This window comes from Oncorhynchus mykiss, chromosome 26 (genome assembly GCF_013265735.2).
Source record: "Oncorhynchus mykiss isolate Arlee chromosome 26, USDA_OmykA_1.1, whole genome shotgun sequence".
NCBI lineage: Eukaryota > Metazoa > Chordata > Actinopteri > Salmoniformes > Salmonidae > Oncorhynchus > Oncorhynchus mykiss.
Genome location: NC_048590.1, coordinates 39,796,273 through 39,812,642, shown reverse-complemented (window position 1 = coordinate 39,812,642; position 16,370 = coordinate 39,796,273). Strand labels below are relative to the sequence as shown.

The 16,370-nt window shown below is 46.9% G+C and overlaps 2 protein-coding genes and 1 long non-coding RNA gene across 4 annotated transcripts in view; 1 reads left to right on the top strand and 2 right to left on the bottom strand.

The window, feature by feature from the left end:
- Positions 1 to 62: 62 nt before the first annotated feature.
- Positions 63 to 3,578, bottom strand: LOC110506777 (cAMP-regulated phosphoprotein 19). Of its 2 annotated transcripts, none has more exons than XM_021586635.2 (3): positions 3,371 to 3,578; positions 424 to 546; positions 63 to 278 (listed from the first exon to the last, which is right to left on the bottom strand). In XM_021586635.2, exons 1-3 carry the CDS (start codon positions 3,428 to 3,430, stop codon positions 99 to 101), a joined length of 363 nt encoding a protein of 120 aa, XP_021442310.1. In that variant the 5' UTR covers positions 3,431 to 3,578; the 3' UTR covers positions 63 to 98. The 2 variants fall into 2 exon arrangements, with proteins under 2 accessions (XP_021442310.1, XP_036819054.1); XM_036963159.1 differs by having other exon boundaries at positions 3,395 to 3,572.
- A 301-nt stretch (positions 3,579 to 3,879) lies between these two features.
- On the top strand, positions 3,880 to 4,726 carry LOC118944392. Its single transcript, XR_005039641.1, has 2 exons — positions 3,880 to 4,021; positions 4,127 to 4,726. It is a non-coding gene; the product is annotated as an uncharacterized LOC118944392 (long non-coding RNA).
- LOC110506130 (protein FAM214A) overlaps positions 4,478 to 16,370 on the bottom strand; it is a 37,124-nt gene continuing 25,231 nt past the window's right edge. The window contains exons 5-12 of the mRNA XM_036963158.1: positions 14,244 to 16,245; positions 13,842 to 13,961; positions 13,442 to 13,530; positions 7,547 to 7,643; positions 7,317 to 7,475; positions 6,169 to 6,237; positions 5,417 to 5,655; positions 4,478 to 5,259 (exon numbers count right to left, since the gene is read on the bottom strand). Of these exons, the coding sequence (XP_036819053.1) occupies positions 5,106 to 5,259; positions 5,417 to 5,655; positions 6,169 to 6,237; positions 7,317 to 7,475; positions 7,547 to 7,643; positions 13,442 to 13,530; positions 13,842 to 13,961; positions 14,244 to 16,245 (2,929 nt within the window). The 3' untranslated portion in view covers positions 4,478 to 5,105. The remainder of the gene's footprint in view (positions 5,260 to 5,416; positions 5,656 to 6,168; positions 6,238 to 7,316; positions 7,476 to 7,546; positions 7,644 to 13,441; positions 13,531 to 13,841; positions 13,962 to 14,243; positions 16,246 to 16,370) is intronic.

Here is a 16,370-nt window from a genome sequence, read left to right as displayed (position 1 = left end):
TGGGGCAGAAGTAGATGGGGGGAGGTAGTGAGACAGGAACAGGTGTAGCAGGGTGATTGTTAGGAGTATTGACAGGGTTAGAGACAGGACAGTGTGTATCAGCCGGCCAGTTTGCTGGCCACCAGGGAAGGTTTCCTCTGAGGCAGGTCCTGAGGTGTGGGGATATGGTCTCCTGTGATCTCTCCTCCTCCGCTCTTCTCTGACGCAGCTGCAGGAAGCTGCTTGTTCTTCACCTTGGCCTTGGCCATGTTGTAGTCCCCAGAGTCAAAATACTTTTGCTGCAGAGAGAGAATGTTCAACTTAAAACAAGCTGTAACTTTTTTAAAATACATAGTCTAACTGATGCTGAGAGAGAAACAACTGTGGGCTTGTGGGGATAAGTTAGGAGAGACGGTAGGGCAGTAGGTAGGGCTGTGGACTCACCCCCTTGGTCAGGCGTTTGCGTAGCAGGTCGGAGCCTCCAGGTTTGTGCCCCAGGTTTGGGTAGCGAGCCTTCAACTTGGCCTCCTCAACCTTCTCTGGACTGGTCACCTTGTCGTCCATCTCCTGAAACACAAACAACAATTGAAAACTTTTCTATGGCGCAGCTGGCTAAAGGCATTGTCAAGCGGGCGGTCACGTGTTTGCGAGGCATTGTGCCCAGGGTTCGAGCCGTTGTACGGACAGCGTACCCAAAGCTATGCTAAGCACATCTGTCACATCAGCTCCTGAAAACACCTGCACAACACATACGCCACCCACATGGACAACACATGCGGAGGGAGCAGGGCTGTTACTACTGGTAGGGAAGTCAAGCTTTCAGCCTGCTGCACAGATCCTATGGACGCTCTAGTCTAGAGCGCCTGGTTAAATTGTGCTAAAAACTGCAACGCTGCTGGGTTTTCACGCTCAACTGTTTGCCCATGTGAATTAAGAATGGTCCACCACACAAAGGACATCCAGCCAACTTGACAACTGTGGGAAGCATTGGAGTCAACATGGGCCACCATCCCTGTGGAATGCTTTCCACACCTTGTAGTCCATACCCCGGGCAAATTGAGCCTGTTCTGAGGGCAAAAGGGGGTGCGACTCAATTTTTGTATGGTGTTCCTAATGTTCTCACAGATAGTCACAGAGACGTCAGGTTGTCATCTAATCGACAAACTCTGCAAAAAAAAAAAGAAACGTCCTTTTTTCAGGACCCTGTCTTTCAAAGATAATTCATAAAAATCCAAATAACTTCACAGATCTTCATTGTAAAGGGTTTAAATACTGTTTCCCATGCTTGTTCAATAAACCATAAATAATTAATGAACATGGAAACCATAAATAATTAATGAACATGGAGCTGTGGAACGGTCGTTGAGACACTGACAGCTTACAGACGATAGGCAATTAAGGTCACAGTTATGAAAACTTAGACACTAAAAAGAGGCCTTTCTACGGACTCTGAAAAACACCAAAAGAAAGATGCCCAGGGTCCCTGCTCATCTGCGTGAATGTACCTTAGTCAAGCTGCAAGGTGGCATGAGGACTGCAGATGTGGCCAGGGCAATAAATTGCAATGTCCATACTTGGAGACGCCTAAGACAGCGCTACAGGGAGACAGGACGGACAGCTGATCGTCCTCACAGTGGCAGACCACGTGTAACAACACCTGCACAGGATCGGTACAGCCGATCACCACACCTGCGGGACAGGTACAGGATGGCAACAACTGCCTGAGTTACACCAGGAATGCACAACCCCTCCATCAGTGCTCAGACTGCCCGCAATACGCTGAGAGATGCTGGACTTGTAGGCCTGTAGTATGGCAGGTCCTCACCGGCAACAACGTTGCCTATCGGCACAAACCCACTGTCGCTGGACCAGACAGGACTGGCAAAAAGTGCTCTTCACTGACAAGTCGCGGTTTCGTCTCATCAGGGACGATGGTCAGATTTGGGTTTATCATCGAAGGACTGAGCATTACACTAAGGCCTGTACTCTGGCGAGGGATCGAGGTGGAGGGTCCGTCATGGTCTGGGGCGGTGTGTCACAGCATCATCGGACTGAGCTTGTTGTCATTGCAGGCAATCTCAACGCTGTGCGTTACAGGGAAGACATCCTCCTCCCTCATGTGGGACCCTTCCTGCAGGCTCATCCTGACATGACCCTCCAGCATGACAATGCCACCAGCCATACTGCTCGTTCTGTGCGTGGTTTCCTTCAAGACATGAATATCAGTGTTCTGCCATGGCCAGCAAAGAGCCCGGATCTCAATCCCATTGGGCAAGTCTGGGACCTGTTGGATCAGAGGGTGAGGGCCATTCCCCCCCAGAAATGTCCAGGAACTTGCAGGTGCCTTGGTGGAAGAGTGGGGTAACATCTCACAGCAAGAACTGGCAAATCTGGTGCAGTCCATGAGGAGGAGATGCACTGCATTACTTAATGCAGCTACACCAGATACTTACTGACTGTTACTTTTGACCCCCCCTTTGTTCAGGGACACATTATTCCATTTCTGTTAGTCACATGCCTGTGGAACTTGTTCAGTTTATGTATCAGTTGAATCTTGTTATGCTCATACAAATATTTACACATGTTAAGTTTGCTGAAAATAAACGCAGTTGACAGTGAGAGGACATTTCTTTTTTTGCTGAGTTTAGCTAGCTAGCTACCTAGCTAAGGACAGGACAAAACAAACACTGGCCTTCAGTACAGCGAGGGGCGAGTCACTGTTGACACACAGCCAGGCTGCCTTCTTTAGTAGTCAAGCCACTGAAAGCAACATAACTTCGCTAACGTTAGATGGCTTTGATGGTGGTAGGCAGTAAGTTATATCACGTGTTGGTTAATGTGGTCAAAACTAGCTGGCTAATGTGCCAATTATGTTTGTTAGCAAGCTGCTAAAATATACACAAACCGACATATTTAACGTTAACTCGTTAGGTCAATATCCAACAAGCAAGTCAATTAACTAACGTTGGTTATTACTTTAGGAAACACAATAATTGGGTTATTTGTTCTGCTTGTACTTAACAAATAACCATGACTTGATTAGTTAACGTTAGCTGCCCACAATGCTAACGTTAACTGTCGAAGCTAGCTACCGCGTTAGCTAGATGAAATCCGACCTTAGTTAACGTTAGCTTAATATCAAAAAGCCCTGCTAGCTACGACTGCAAATAGTTATGGAAAACAGCTTGATTAGGTACCAACTGGCATTTATTAAGCAAACTGATATTGTTGTTGATAATCACGATTGCTAGTTAGAAAGGATTAACGCTAACGACGTTACAGTAGCTAACGTTAGCTTAAAAACCTGCCATATCATATGATAGTGTGCATTGCAGTGCAGCTTGACTGTCGTTGGTTAGCAAGTGGTTGTGTTTAAGGCAAATAAACGTACATTCTGGTCATTCACCACCGTCTCCTCCGTCGTCTTTGTCCCCTCAATTTCCTCCGACATTTCAGTGTAACCTCGATCCCTGGCGAAGTCGAAAAGTAAACACAATCTGAACTAAATCCTTGCCCTGGCTTCCTCTCCCCATACGAATCCGTCCGACCGTTAACTATCAGCCCGCACAAATATGTCTGCCCGATCTGACGTCATTCTTTAGCAGAGGCGCGCTCATCCATCTTCCTCTAAAAACTGTCGCTTGATATTTGAGCAAGACAAATGTAGAGCCTTTTGTTGAGCATCAACTTTACTCGACTTAATTCATGCAACCGACATTCACTACAAAAGTTTTTGACATCAAATTTGAAGTGGTGTTTCCCAGTATATTGCATGATGGTAAATGTCGTTTTTTTGCTGTAGTGATAATGGACTGCATCAGAAGGCTTTGGTCATCAAGTCCAATGTCATGAAATATGCTAAATTATACACATTCTTCCTTTGATGGACCATGATCCATAGGTTATATTGAAGGCCAGTGATTGTGGGGGAACTGCCAGAGCTGAACCAGTGACTCTGTGGTTATGGAGCGTGGCCACCACCTGTGCCATGACCTCTTGGCAGTTGAAGCCTGCAGCAGTAGGCCTACACTAAGAAAGAAGGGTCAGGATACATATATTAGTGATTTGCAGACAGAACAAAAGTGTTATTTAATTGACAAGGATTTGAATGTGGCTCCTCAGTGTGTATTCTTTGTCTTCTCCACAGGCCACGTGATCATGTACATCTGACCCCAGGACCAACCTGCTATGACCAATGAGGACTTAAACAGTCATTTTATACCCCTGTAGAAATACTGACTCATTTTCATATCATCTTTATCATATGTGGCCTTTCTAGGGAGTTTTTCCTAGCCACCGTGCTTCTACACCTGCATTGCTTGCTGTTTGGGGTTTTAGGCTGGGTTTCTGTACAGCACTTTGAGATATCAGCTGATGTACGAAGGGCTATATAAATACATTTGATTTGATGTATAAGGACATATGTTTTACATCAGTCGACATGACATGGACCTCAGTTGTCCAAAACACTCAAAATAAAAGACACACAGACACAATGCAGCTTTCAAGATTGCTTTAAGATATAGATATATTTTCAGATCTGAGTTCATGTCAAAAATACACATTATGATTTACAGAGTTTTGCACTAGATCATAATGCTGAGGATGATAGATGTCACATAAGCAGTAACTGAAATATTCATTTAAATATTAAATAACTGACGGTAAACAAAGAAAATGATGTAAACACTAAAGCTACATGTTACTCTCTATTGCAACACTTTAAAGATTTGTTTTTGTAACAGTAAAAACACCAGAATATTACTCCTTTTGATTTCCAGTCGTGGAAATACACAGTGCGCTTTTTCAATGTCGTCTTGTCATTTTCTCAGTCTCTTGATTGCTTGTTCTGGTCAGTCAGTGGTCCATGGTCGCTAACGTGTTTTTGATATGTGTTTTAGCATGTCTTTAATACATTTTCTACATGTATAAATACGTGTTTTAGCGTCACAGAAAACAGCAGGGTTCTGTAGGGCCAGGAGTTGTTCATGGTCAGATGGTCAGCAAAATCTCCAGGCCTTAGGTATCTGGGACAGAGCCTGTCTGGACTGTTCCACATGAGAACGCTCTGAGCCCAGCTCTCTGACAGCTCTGTGGGTGTGCGTCAGTGCAGATAGAGGTGTGTGTCAGCAGCGCGGGGAGAAGGCTGGGTCAGCTGGGGACTCTGTGTAGGACTTGAGTTCGTAGGCCGCTCCACTGTCTACCTCCATAGACTTCCTACTGAATAGCAGTCTGATATCCCTGTGGAGGTACACTTTACCTGACCTGGAGGTCTGGAACCTGGATTGGGGGGAGGGGAGGGGGTGAAGAAAGAGCAAGATTAGTGTTGTTTTCCTGTTCAGTTTGGTCTTCTGTCCAGTCTTGACTAACAGGTCATTTATTTGACTGACAGGGGAGATGTGATTGACAGGTCAGCTGAGCCAGGCGTCTTTCTTACCTCAGGTGAATGAGGTAGCGCAGGATGCGTTCCTGGCCGAGGGAGAGGGCTTTCCTGCTGCTGCCGGGTGTGTGTGTGTTGTCTGGGCTGCCGTGTTTGTGTGAGTGTGTGCTGTCCCGTCGAACGGGGACAGAAAAGGTCCTCTGACGGAGGAAGGTCTGGTGGCCGGCAGGCATGGCTCTCAGGTCATACACCACCACAAACATCTTCACCACCATCTTATTGGGGTTAAATAAGGTCTGGGAGAGAGAGAGAGGGGAGGGGAGAGAGAGAGAGGGCAGGAGAGAGAGGGCAAGAGAGAGAGGGGGAGAGAGAGGGCAGGAGAGAGAGAGAGGGGGCAGGAGAGAGAGAGAGAGAAAGTGGGCGGGAGAGAGCGAGAGAGAGGGCAGGAGAGAGAGAGAGAGAAAGTTGGCGGGAGAGAGCGAGAGAGGGCAGGAGAGAGAGAGAGAGAGAGAAAGTGGGCGGGAGAGAGCGAGAGAGGGCAGGCGGGAGAGAGCGAGAGAGGGCAGGAGAGAGAGAGAAAGTGGGCGGGAGAGAGGAAAAGAGAAAGGGTTAACACACTACAGTAGTGTATTTCTCTCTGTCCCCACTTAAGGTCTCCCTCTCCTAACTCTCTGCTGGAACGGGAGCTGGCCCATCTTTCCTTTGTTCTCTCTGTCTGGAGTTATGTCAGCAACAGTGATACGCATGCACACACATTTAAACAAAAGTCTTCAATGTGTATAATCAACAGAGTGAAAATCTGTCCTCACCACTTGAATGGTTCCTGATGGAGGGACACGGTAGCCCCGTTTACCCAGAGTCTCCAGGTTGATGACTCCCTGTAGCAAAAACAACACACACACTATTAATATTGATCTGCACTGTGAGCAGTAAGTGTGTATATTATATATATATATGAGCATTTCTCCTTTTCCATGATAATCCATTCACCTGGCATGTGTGGCATATCAAGAAGCTGATTAAAAAGCATTATTATTACACAGGTGGACCTTGTGCTGGGGACAATAAAAGGCCACTCTAAAATGTGCAGTTTTGTCATACAACACAATGCCACAGATGTCTGACTGCAGGAATGTCCACCAGAGCTGCTGCCAGAGAATTAAACATGAATTTCTCTCCCATAAGCCTCCTCCAACGTCATTTTAGAGAATTTGGCAGTAAGTCCAACCGGCCTCACAACCACAGACTATGTGTATGGCGTTGTGTAGGTGAGCGGTTTGCTGATGTCAATGTTGTGAACAGTGTGCCCCGTGGTGGTGGGGTTATGGTATGGACAGGCATAAGCGACCGACAACGAACACAATTGCATGTTATCGATGGCAAATTTGAATGCACAGAGATATCATGACGAGATCCTGAGACTTATTGTTGTGCCATTCATCTGCAGCCATCATCTCATGTTTCAGCATGATAATGCACGGCCCCATGTTGCAAGGATCTGTACACAACTCCTGGAAGCTGAAAATGTCCCAGTTCTTCCATGGCCTGCATACTCACCAGACATGTCACCCATCGAGCATGTTTGGGAGGCTCTGGATCAACGTGTACAAAAGCGTGTTTCAGTTCCCACCAATATCCAGCAACTTCACACAGCCATTGTAGAGGAGTGGGACAACATTCCACAGGCCACAATCAACATCCTGATCAACTCTATGTGAAGATGTGCCGCGCTGCATGAGGCAAATGGTGGTCACACCAGATACTGACTGCTTTTTCAGTCATGTGAAAACCATAGTGTAGGGCCTAATTCATTTATTTCAATTGACTGATTACCTTATATGAACCGTAGCACAGTAAAATCTTTGAAATTGTTGCATTTATATTTTTGTTCAGTGCATATAAAGTGTGTGGGGGATATATATAATATGTCTGTGTATGTACTGTAGGTGTGTCTCACCATGTATGGCGAGGGTGCGTTGTCGTCAGAGACGCTGTAGAAGGAAACGTCAACGGGGAAGGTCATGTGACTGGGGCAGAAGGTTCCGGAAGCACCCACCTCGGCCATGAAACCCTCCACCGACCCCAACGGCTCCAGGCGGTAGTTCAACACACACTCCTGTAACACACACATGCTTTAGGTACAATGCATGTACACTTATGTGACGTGAGTGAGTGAGTGTGAGGTACCTCAAAGTTGCCCAGTAGACTGAGGCTGGCAGGTGGAGCACTGGCACTGAACAGCGGCTGAGGTTCTTCTGACTCCTCCACTCTCTTCACACACACTCTTCACAACAGAACACACAGTAGATGGTTAAAAAACGGGTTCACACACACATTGGTCGATTGATTCATTTGTTGAATCATGAGAATTAGAGATGGCTTGCAGACCCTGCAACCCTCGGATGATTTGGACATGCACGAAATATGCTAATATCAGTCCCATGACTTGAATGGGATTTGTGCTACAAATGCTAAAATATTACTATTTGGAAACAGTGCCAGGAAAGCTAAACCCAAGCATGGATTGCTGTCATGCAGTCTAAATCAATTCGATTTAACATGACAAATACTGTATATTCAAACACTATTAAACCTTAATCAGCTATGTATGTAGAAGCATCATCCCCGGTCAAACGGACCTCTAATCCCTAATCCACACAGTAACCCAGCGGCCAGATCAGATCAGAGCAGAGCAGGGCCTCTGACTGTAGAGCTGTGTACAGCTGCCATTTTGAGTTGAGCCTCAGTGTCAGGCCAGTAGCAACAGTACTAGCAATACAGCCGCCAGAACAGCAGGTGGCAGTGTGAGAGGACAGGGCTACAGTACAGTACAGGCCTGGACTGACTGAACACTGATGTCTAGTAAGAAGATAATCTCACCTACCAGTCGGCTTGCTCTCTATTGAACCTCTAAGTGGTAGCAATTGAGTTTGAGGACAAGGTTATTAAGGACCTAAATCTGACCGTGGATCTATGGTGTGTACATGATGAGTCTAAATCAAATCAGACTTTATTGGTCACATACACATGGTTAGCAGATGTTGATGTGCGTGTAGCGAAATGCTTGTGCTTCTAGTTCCGACAGTGCAGTAATATCTAACAAGTAATCTAACAAATTCCCAACGACTACCTTGTACACACAAATGTAAAGGGATGGAATAAGAATATGTACATATACAGTGCCTTGCGAAAGTATTCGGCCCCCTTGAACTTTGCGACCTTTTGCCACATTTCAGGCTTCAAACATAAAGATATAAAACTGTATTTTTTTGTGAAGAATCAACAACAAGTGGGACACAATCATGAAGTGGAACGACATTTATTGGATATTTCAAACTTTTTTAACAAATCAAAAACTGAAAAATTGGGCGTGCAAAATTATTCAGCCCCTTTACTTTCAGTGCAGCAAACTCTCTCCAGAAGTTCAGTGAGGATCTCTGAATGATCCAATGTTGACCTAAATGACTAATGATGATAAATACAATCCACCTGGGTGTAATCAAGTCTCCGTATAAATGCACCTGCACTGTGATAGTCTCAGAGGTCCGTTAAAAGCGCAGAGAGCATCATGAAGAACAAGGAACACACCAGGCAGGTCCGAGATACTGTTGTGAAGAAGTTTAAAGCCAGATTTGGATACAAAAAGATTTCCCAAGCTTTAAACATCCCAAGGAGCACTGTGCAAGCGATAATATTGAAATGGAAGGAGTATCAGACCACTGCAAATCTACCAAGACCTGGCCGTCCCTCTAAACTTTCAGCTCATACAAGGAGAAGACTGATCAGAGATGCAGCCAAGAGGCCCATGATCACTCTGCATGAACTGCAGAGATCTACAGCTGAGGTGGGAGACTCTGTCCATAGGACAACAATCAGTCAGTCGTATATTGCACAAATCTGGCCTTTATTGAAGAGTGGCAAGAAGAAAGCCATTTCTTAAAGATATCCATAAAAAGTGTTGTTTAAAGTTTGCCACAAGCCACCTGGGAGACACACCAAACATGTGGAAGAAGGTGCTCTGGTCAGATGAAACCAAAATTGAACTTTTTGGCAACAATGCAAAACGTTATGTTTGGCGTAAAAGCAACACAGCTGAACACACCATCCCCACTGTCAAACATGGTGGTGGCAGCATCATGGTTTGGGTCTGCTTTTCTTCAGCAGGGACAGGGAAGATGGTTAAAATTGATGGGAAGATGGATGGAGCCAAATACAGGACCATTCTGGAAGAAAACCTGATGGAGTCTGCAAAAGACCTGAGACTGGGACGGAGATTTGTCTTCCAACAAGACAATGATCCAAAACATAAAGCAAAATCTACAATGGAATGGTTCAAAAATAAACATATCCAGGTGTTAGAATGGCCAAGTCAAAGTCCAGACCTGAATCCAATCGAGAATCTGTGGAAAGAACTGAAAACTGCTGTTCACAAATGCTCTCCATCCAACCTCACTGAGCTCGAGCTGTTTTGCAAGGAGGAATGGGAAAAAATGTCAGTCTCTCGATGTGCAAAACTGATAGACATACCCCAAGCGACTTACAGCTGTAATCGCAGCAAAAGGTGGCGCTACAAAGTATTAACTTAAGGGGGCTGAATCATTTTGCACGCCCAATTTTTCATTTTTTGATAAAGTTTTTGATAAAGTTAAAAAAGTTTGAAATATCCAATAAATGTCGTTCCACTTCATGATTGTGTCCCACTTATCTTTATGTTTGAAGCCTGAAATGTGGCAAAAGTTCAAGGGGGCCGAATACTTTCGCAAGGCACTGTAAATATATGGATGAGCGATGGCCGTGCAGCATAGGCAAGATGCAGTAGATAGTATAAAATACAGTATACAAATGGTGTTATTTAAAGTGACTAATGATACCTTTATTAAATCCATTTATTAAAGTGGCCAGAGATTTGAGTCTGTATGTTGACAGCAGCCTCTCTATGTTAATGATGGCTGTTTAACAGTCTGTTTTTCAGTCTCTCGGTGCCAACTTTGATGCACCTGTATTGACCTCGCCTTCTGGATGATAGCGGGGTGAACAGGCCGTGGCTCGGGTGGTTTATGTTCTTGATGATCTTTTTGGCCTTCCTGTGAAATTGGGTGCTTTAGGTGTCCTGGAGGGCAGGTAGTTTGCTCCCGGTGATGCGTTGTGCAGACCGCACTACCCTCTGCAGTTGCCATACCAGGCGGTGATACAGCCTGACAGGCTGCTCTCGATTGTGCATCTGTAAAAGTTTGTGAAAGTTTTAGGTGACAAGCCAAATTTCTTCAACCTCCTGAGGTTGAAGAGGCGCTGTTGCACCTCCTTCACCACGCTGTCTTGTGTGGCTGGACCATTTCAGTTTGTCTGTGATGTGTACGCCGAGGAACTTAAAACTTTCCACCTTCTCCACTACTGTCCCTTCGATGTGGATGGGAGGGTGCTGTTTCCTGAAGTCCACAATCATCTCCTTTGTTTTGTTGACATTGAGTGTGAGGTTATTTTCCTGACAACGTACTCAGAGGGCCCTCACCACCTCTCTGTAGGCCGTCTTGTTGTTGTTGGTAATCAAGCCTACCACTGTTGTGTCGTCCGCAAACTTGATGATTAAGTTGGAGGCGTGCATGGCCACGCAGTCGTGGGTGAACAGGGAGTACAGGAGAGGGCTCAGAACGCACCCTCGTGGGGCCCCAGGGTTGAGGATCAGCGGGGTGGAGATGTTGTTACCTACCCTCACCAACTGGGGGCGGCCCGTCAAAGTCCAGGACCCAGTTGCACAGGGCGGGGTCGAGACTATAGGTCGACCGATTAGGATTTTTCAACACCGATACTGATTATTGTAGGACCAAAAAAGCCGATACCGATTAGTCGGCTGATTTTACATTTTTGATTTGTAATACTGAATGAACACTTACTTTAACTTAATACAATACATCAATAAAATCAATTTAGCCTCAAGTAAATAATGAAACATGTTCAATTTGGTTTAAATAATGCAAAAACAAAGAGAAGAAAGTAAAAGTGCAATATATGTGCCATGTACGAAAGCTAACGTTTCAGTTCCTTGCTCAGAACATGAGAACATATGAAAGATGGTGGTTCCTTTTAACATGAGTCTTCAATATTCCCAGGTAAGAAGTTTTAGGTTGTAGTTATTATAGGAATTATAGGACTATTTCCCTCTATACCATTTGTATTTCATTAACCTTTGACTATTGGATGTTCTTATAGGCACTTTAGTATTGCGAGTATAGCTTCCGTCCCTCTCCTTGCTCCTCCCTGGGCTCGAACCAGCACCATCGAAGCAGCGTTACCCGTGCAGAGCAAGGAGAACAACTACTAGAAGGCTCTGAGCGAGTGACGTTTGAAACACTATTAGCACGAGCTAACTAGCTAGCCATTTCACTTCGGTTACACCAGCCTCATCTCGGGAGTTGTTAGGCTTGAAGTCATAAACAGTGCAATGCTTGACGCACAACAAAGACCTGCTGGCAAAACGCACGAATGTGCTGTTTGAATGAATGTTTACACGCCTGCTTCTGCCTACCACCACTCAGTTAGATACTTGTATGCTTGTATGCTCAGTCAGATTATATGCAACGCAGGACACGCTAGATAATATCTAGTAATATCATCAACCATGTGTAGTTAAGTGATTATGATTGATTGTTTTTTATAAGATAAGTTTAATGCTAGCTAGCAACTTACCTTGTCTTACTGCATTCGCGTAACAGGCAGTCTCCTTGTGGAGTGCAACGAGAGAGAGGCAGGTCGTTATTGCGTTGGACTAGTTAACTGTAAGATTGCAAGATTGGATCCGCCGAGATGACAAGGTGAAAATCTGTTGTTTTGCCCCTGAACGAGGCAGTTAACCCACCGTTCCTGGGCCGTCATTGAAAATAAGAATGTGTTCTTAACTGACTTGCCTAGTTAAATAAAGGTAAATATAAAAAATAAAAAAATAAAAATTGGCAAATCGCGCCCCAAAATACAGATTTCCGATTGTTATGGAAACTTGAAATCAGCCCTAATTAATCGCCCATTCCGATTAATCGGTCGACCTCTAGTCGAGACCCAAGGTCTTGAGCTTAATGACGAGTTTGGAGGGTACTATGATGTTGAATGCTGAGCTGTAGTCAATGAACAGCATTCTTACGTAGGTATTCCTCTTGTCCAGATGGGTAAGGGCAGTGTGCAGTGTGATGGCGATTGCGTCGTCTGTAGACCTATTGGGGAGGTAAGCAAATTGGAGTGGGTCTAGGGTGTCAGGTAGGGTGGAGGTGATATGGTCCTTGACTAGTCTCTCAAAGCACTTCATGATGACAGAAGTGAGTGCTATGGGGCGATAGTCGTTTAGCTCAGTTACCTTAGCTTTCTTGGGAACAGAAACACTGGTGGCCCTCTTGAAGCATGTGGGGACAGCAGACTGGGATAGGGATTGATTGAATATGTCCGTAAACATACCAGCCAGCTGGTCTGCGCATGCTCGGTGGATGTGGCTAGGGATGCCGTCTGGGCCGGCAGCCTTGCGAGGGTTAACACGTTTCAATGTTTTACTCATGTTGGCCACGGTGAAGGAGAGCCCACAGGCTTTGGTAGCGGGCCGTGTCAGTGGCACTGTATTGACCTCAAAGCGAGACAAGAAGTTGTTTAATTTGTCTGGGCACAAGACGTTGTTGTCTGTGACGGGGCTGGTTTTCTTTTTGTAATCCATGATTGACTATAGACCCTGCCACATACGTCTTGTGTTTGAGCCGTTGAATTGCGACTCTACTGTCTCTGTGCTGACGCTTTGCTTGTTTGTTTGATTGCCTTGCGGAGGGAATAGCTACACTGTTTGTATTCGGTCATGTTTCCAGTCGTCTTGCCATGATTAAAAGCGGTGGTTCGCGCTTTTAATTTTGTGCGAATGCTGCCATCAATCCACGGTTTCTGGTTAGGGAAGGTTTTAATAGTCACAGTGGGTACAACATCACCGATGCACTTGCTAATAAACTCGCTCACCGAGTCAGCGTATTCGTACGTCAATGTTGTTGTTTGGGGCTACCCCGAACATATCCCAGTCTAAATGTGTGTATGATGTGTGTGTGAGTTAGAGATCAGTACCTCTTCCCTGCGGTCCAGGGCAGTCCTTTACAGCTGGTCAGAGAAGAGTCCAGGTCAAAGTAACCAGTCTGAGTCCTCCTCTGAGGAACCTGAGAGAGACAACACACACATTTAATAATACAACACACACAACTGTACACAAAACTTTATTGTCAACATATACATCAAAACACACAATTTAAACACTATGGCATGACAGCACACACAAGTATATAATAATAATAATAATAATAATAACAACAACAAGCACCACATGAAACACACACACAACTTTAAAATGATTCCATTGTTATGAACAACCTAGTCAGCATCAACAGGAGTTTAGTCAGAGTATTCATACTATTGAGGAGAAGATGAGTCATGTGGCTCCACACTCTCTGTGTGTGTGTGTGTGTCTTACAGGGCTGGAGAGCAGGGGCAGGCCGGTACAGGGGTGGAAGGCCTTGGTGAGGGTGGAGTCCAGAGAGTGACGGTTGTGTTTCTTCCAACTGTTACAAGGTCTCAGGGGCGAGGGAGAACGCTACGTGGAAGAAAAAAAACACACATTGGCTTTAATACAGCAATTCTCAACAACCATTTTAGACAAATGCCAAATACACTATGTCAAAGATCCTTTCTCAAAATATCTTTGTACTGTTAATCAACATTTTCCAAAAGTGGTAATATCCTCTTTCACATAGGCAGGTTATTTAATTGAAGTTTCTTTGTGTTGGACAAAATAAACCACACGGATGATATTCAACATGTACTGCAGTGTGAGGTGATTTTCTAATCAGGTGTGCTTGTCTATAGGGACACTCACCAGGACAGTGTTGGGCTCTGTGCCAGGGGGTGTGGTAGCAGGACTGGGGGGGCTGGAGGACTTGGAACCTGGGGGGGGCTGGTTCTCATCCTGGAGACTAGAGGGCTGGGTTCGAGGGCTGCCCGGAGTCCGTGAGGGTGGAGTTCGAGAGACTGTCTGGGTCTGGTTGTGAGACTGAGTCAGAGGTTTCATGTGGTTCTGGATGAGAGCAGTGGTCTGGGTGTGGGTGAGCTTGGTGGTCAAGGTCTGTGCAGTGGTCTGGGTCAGGGTGGTGGTCTGGGTCACTGTCAGGGTCTGGATGGTCCTCAGGATGTTGTCTTTAGGAGAGGAGGGTCTGGGCTCCTCTTGGGGGTGGTTGGGGTATAAACTCTTTGAGGTCTTGGCCCTGGGACTCTTGGGGCTGAGTAGTGGAGAGGCCTGAGACTGGGGCTGGGGTAGAGGCCGTGGGATGACTAGAGAAGAAGACTGGGGCGGGATTTGGAGTCGGGGGCTGACCCGAGGGCCTTCAAGTGTTGAACAGCCGTTCTGGGCTCTGACTGGACCGTCTGTCTCTGGAGGAGCACCAGCTCTGTCTGTGTTAGCAGGTGTGTGTGAGGGAGTGTGTGTGTCATGGCTGGGTGTGTAGCCGTTGCAGTGGCCACTGCTATGACTGTAGCCGCCTCTGTGTGTGGTGTGTGTGTCAGTGCACAGCGTGTGTGTGCTGTGTGTATGTGGTTTGTGTAGCGGGCTGCTGCTGCGGCTGTGTGTTGGGGACAGAGAGGGGACAGACAGTCTGTCCTGAATTAGTCTGGTAATGTCCTGAACAGCATGAGACAAGAGACTACTGTCTCTCTCTCGCTGTCGGTCTCTCAATGCCTCTCTGTCTCTCTGTGTCTCCAGGTCTCTCAGTGTCTCTCTGACTCGGTCTCTGTCTCTCAGTCTCTCTCCATCTCTGTCCTCTGGGAGTCTCAGTCTGCGGCAGGCAACAGGTTTCGGGGACAGCGTCTCCCTGATAATAGCCGCTGCGTCGCCAATGGGCGTGTCGAAAGGGGAGGGTGGGGTGTCCTCGGTAGGCGGAGCTCCCTCTGGCTCTTTGGTCTTGCTGAGTGTGGTGCTGCCAAGGTAACTGCTCCGGACAGGGGTCTTGGTGGGGGTGTCGGGTGTGAAGAGGGCAGGGGGGAGATGGGGGGCGGTCGGGTCGCAGAAGTTGAGGCGCTGAGCGATGCGGGCGATGACTTCCTGTCTCTCCTGGAGCAGCGAGCCAATCAGAGGATTGGTCTCAGAGGAGGGTCTGGGGGAGGGGCACCGAGGGGGCTCTGCCAAAGAATAAGTCTTAAAGGCCCGGAGGGCTTCGGAGCCACGCCCCTTGGAGCTATCGGCCCCGTTGACGGCCTTCCCATAATCCTCGGTGGTGTGTGTGATGTCATCGGAGGGGTCTGAGGTGAGGGCATAGAGCCACCTGACAGTCTTTCCCCCGGGGGGGAGGGGCAGGGTGGAGGACAGCTTCCCGTGGGGGCGGGGGGAGGGCCGTGGGGAGAGGGGGAGGTGGTTGGGGGATGAGGTCTGCCCCTTATTGACCTGGGGGAGGTCTGATCCATTCTGGCTAGAATGACCATGGCTGTCTGTGGGGTCCGGGCCTCTCTTACTGGGCAGGGGGAGACTGGGAGGACTGGGGAAGGGGAGGCCAGAGAAAGGCAGAGCCGCTCTGTTGTGGCTCTCTTTAGAGTTGTGGCTCCTCTCGTACAGAGGCGGGTTAGGGTTCAGGCCTGGGTTAAGGCTAGGCGTCTTGCTGTAGAGGTTAGGGCTGAGGTTGGGCTTAAGGCTGGGGGTCTTGCTGTAGAGTGTGGCCAGGGTCAGGCCGGTGTGTATGCTACAGGCCAGGGTGGGGTAGGTGGGCTGACGGGGGAGTGACTGGACCCTGAGCCTCAGGGCAACACTCTGAGACACGTTAGGGACAGGGAACAGGTGCTCCGCTGGGGGCTGGGAGAACTGACAGACACACTCCTCATCTGCTGCACTGATCCTGTGGGACAGAAACACACAGGCTTATAACTTGTGATCACATCAAATTATTTAGTTCACTTTGGAAAGTATTTTATGATCAACATTCAGTAACGATATAGAAAATAATAGGGAAGTCGTTAAGAG

What these genes read in the sequence shown, in the direction of transcription:
- LOC110506777 (XM_021586635.2), bottom strand. Translation starts at nt 3,430, where the DNA reads ATGTCGGAGGAAATTGAGGGGACAAAGACGACGGAGGAGACGGTGGTG. An exon ending in CGGTGGTGAATGACCAGAAT is followed by an intron (nt 547 to 3,370) that starts GTACGTTTATTT and finishes TTTGTGTTTCAG; the next exon opens with GAGATGGACGACAAGGTGAC. An exon ending in GCAAACGCCTGACCAAGGGG is followed by an intron (nt 279 to 423) that starts GTGAGTCCACAG and finishes CTCTCTCTGCAG; the next exon opens with CAAAAGTATTTTGACTCTGG.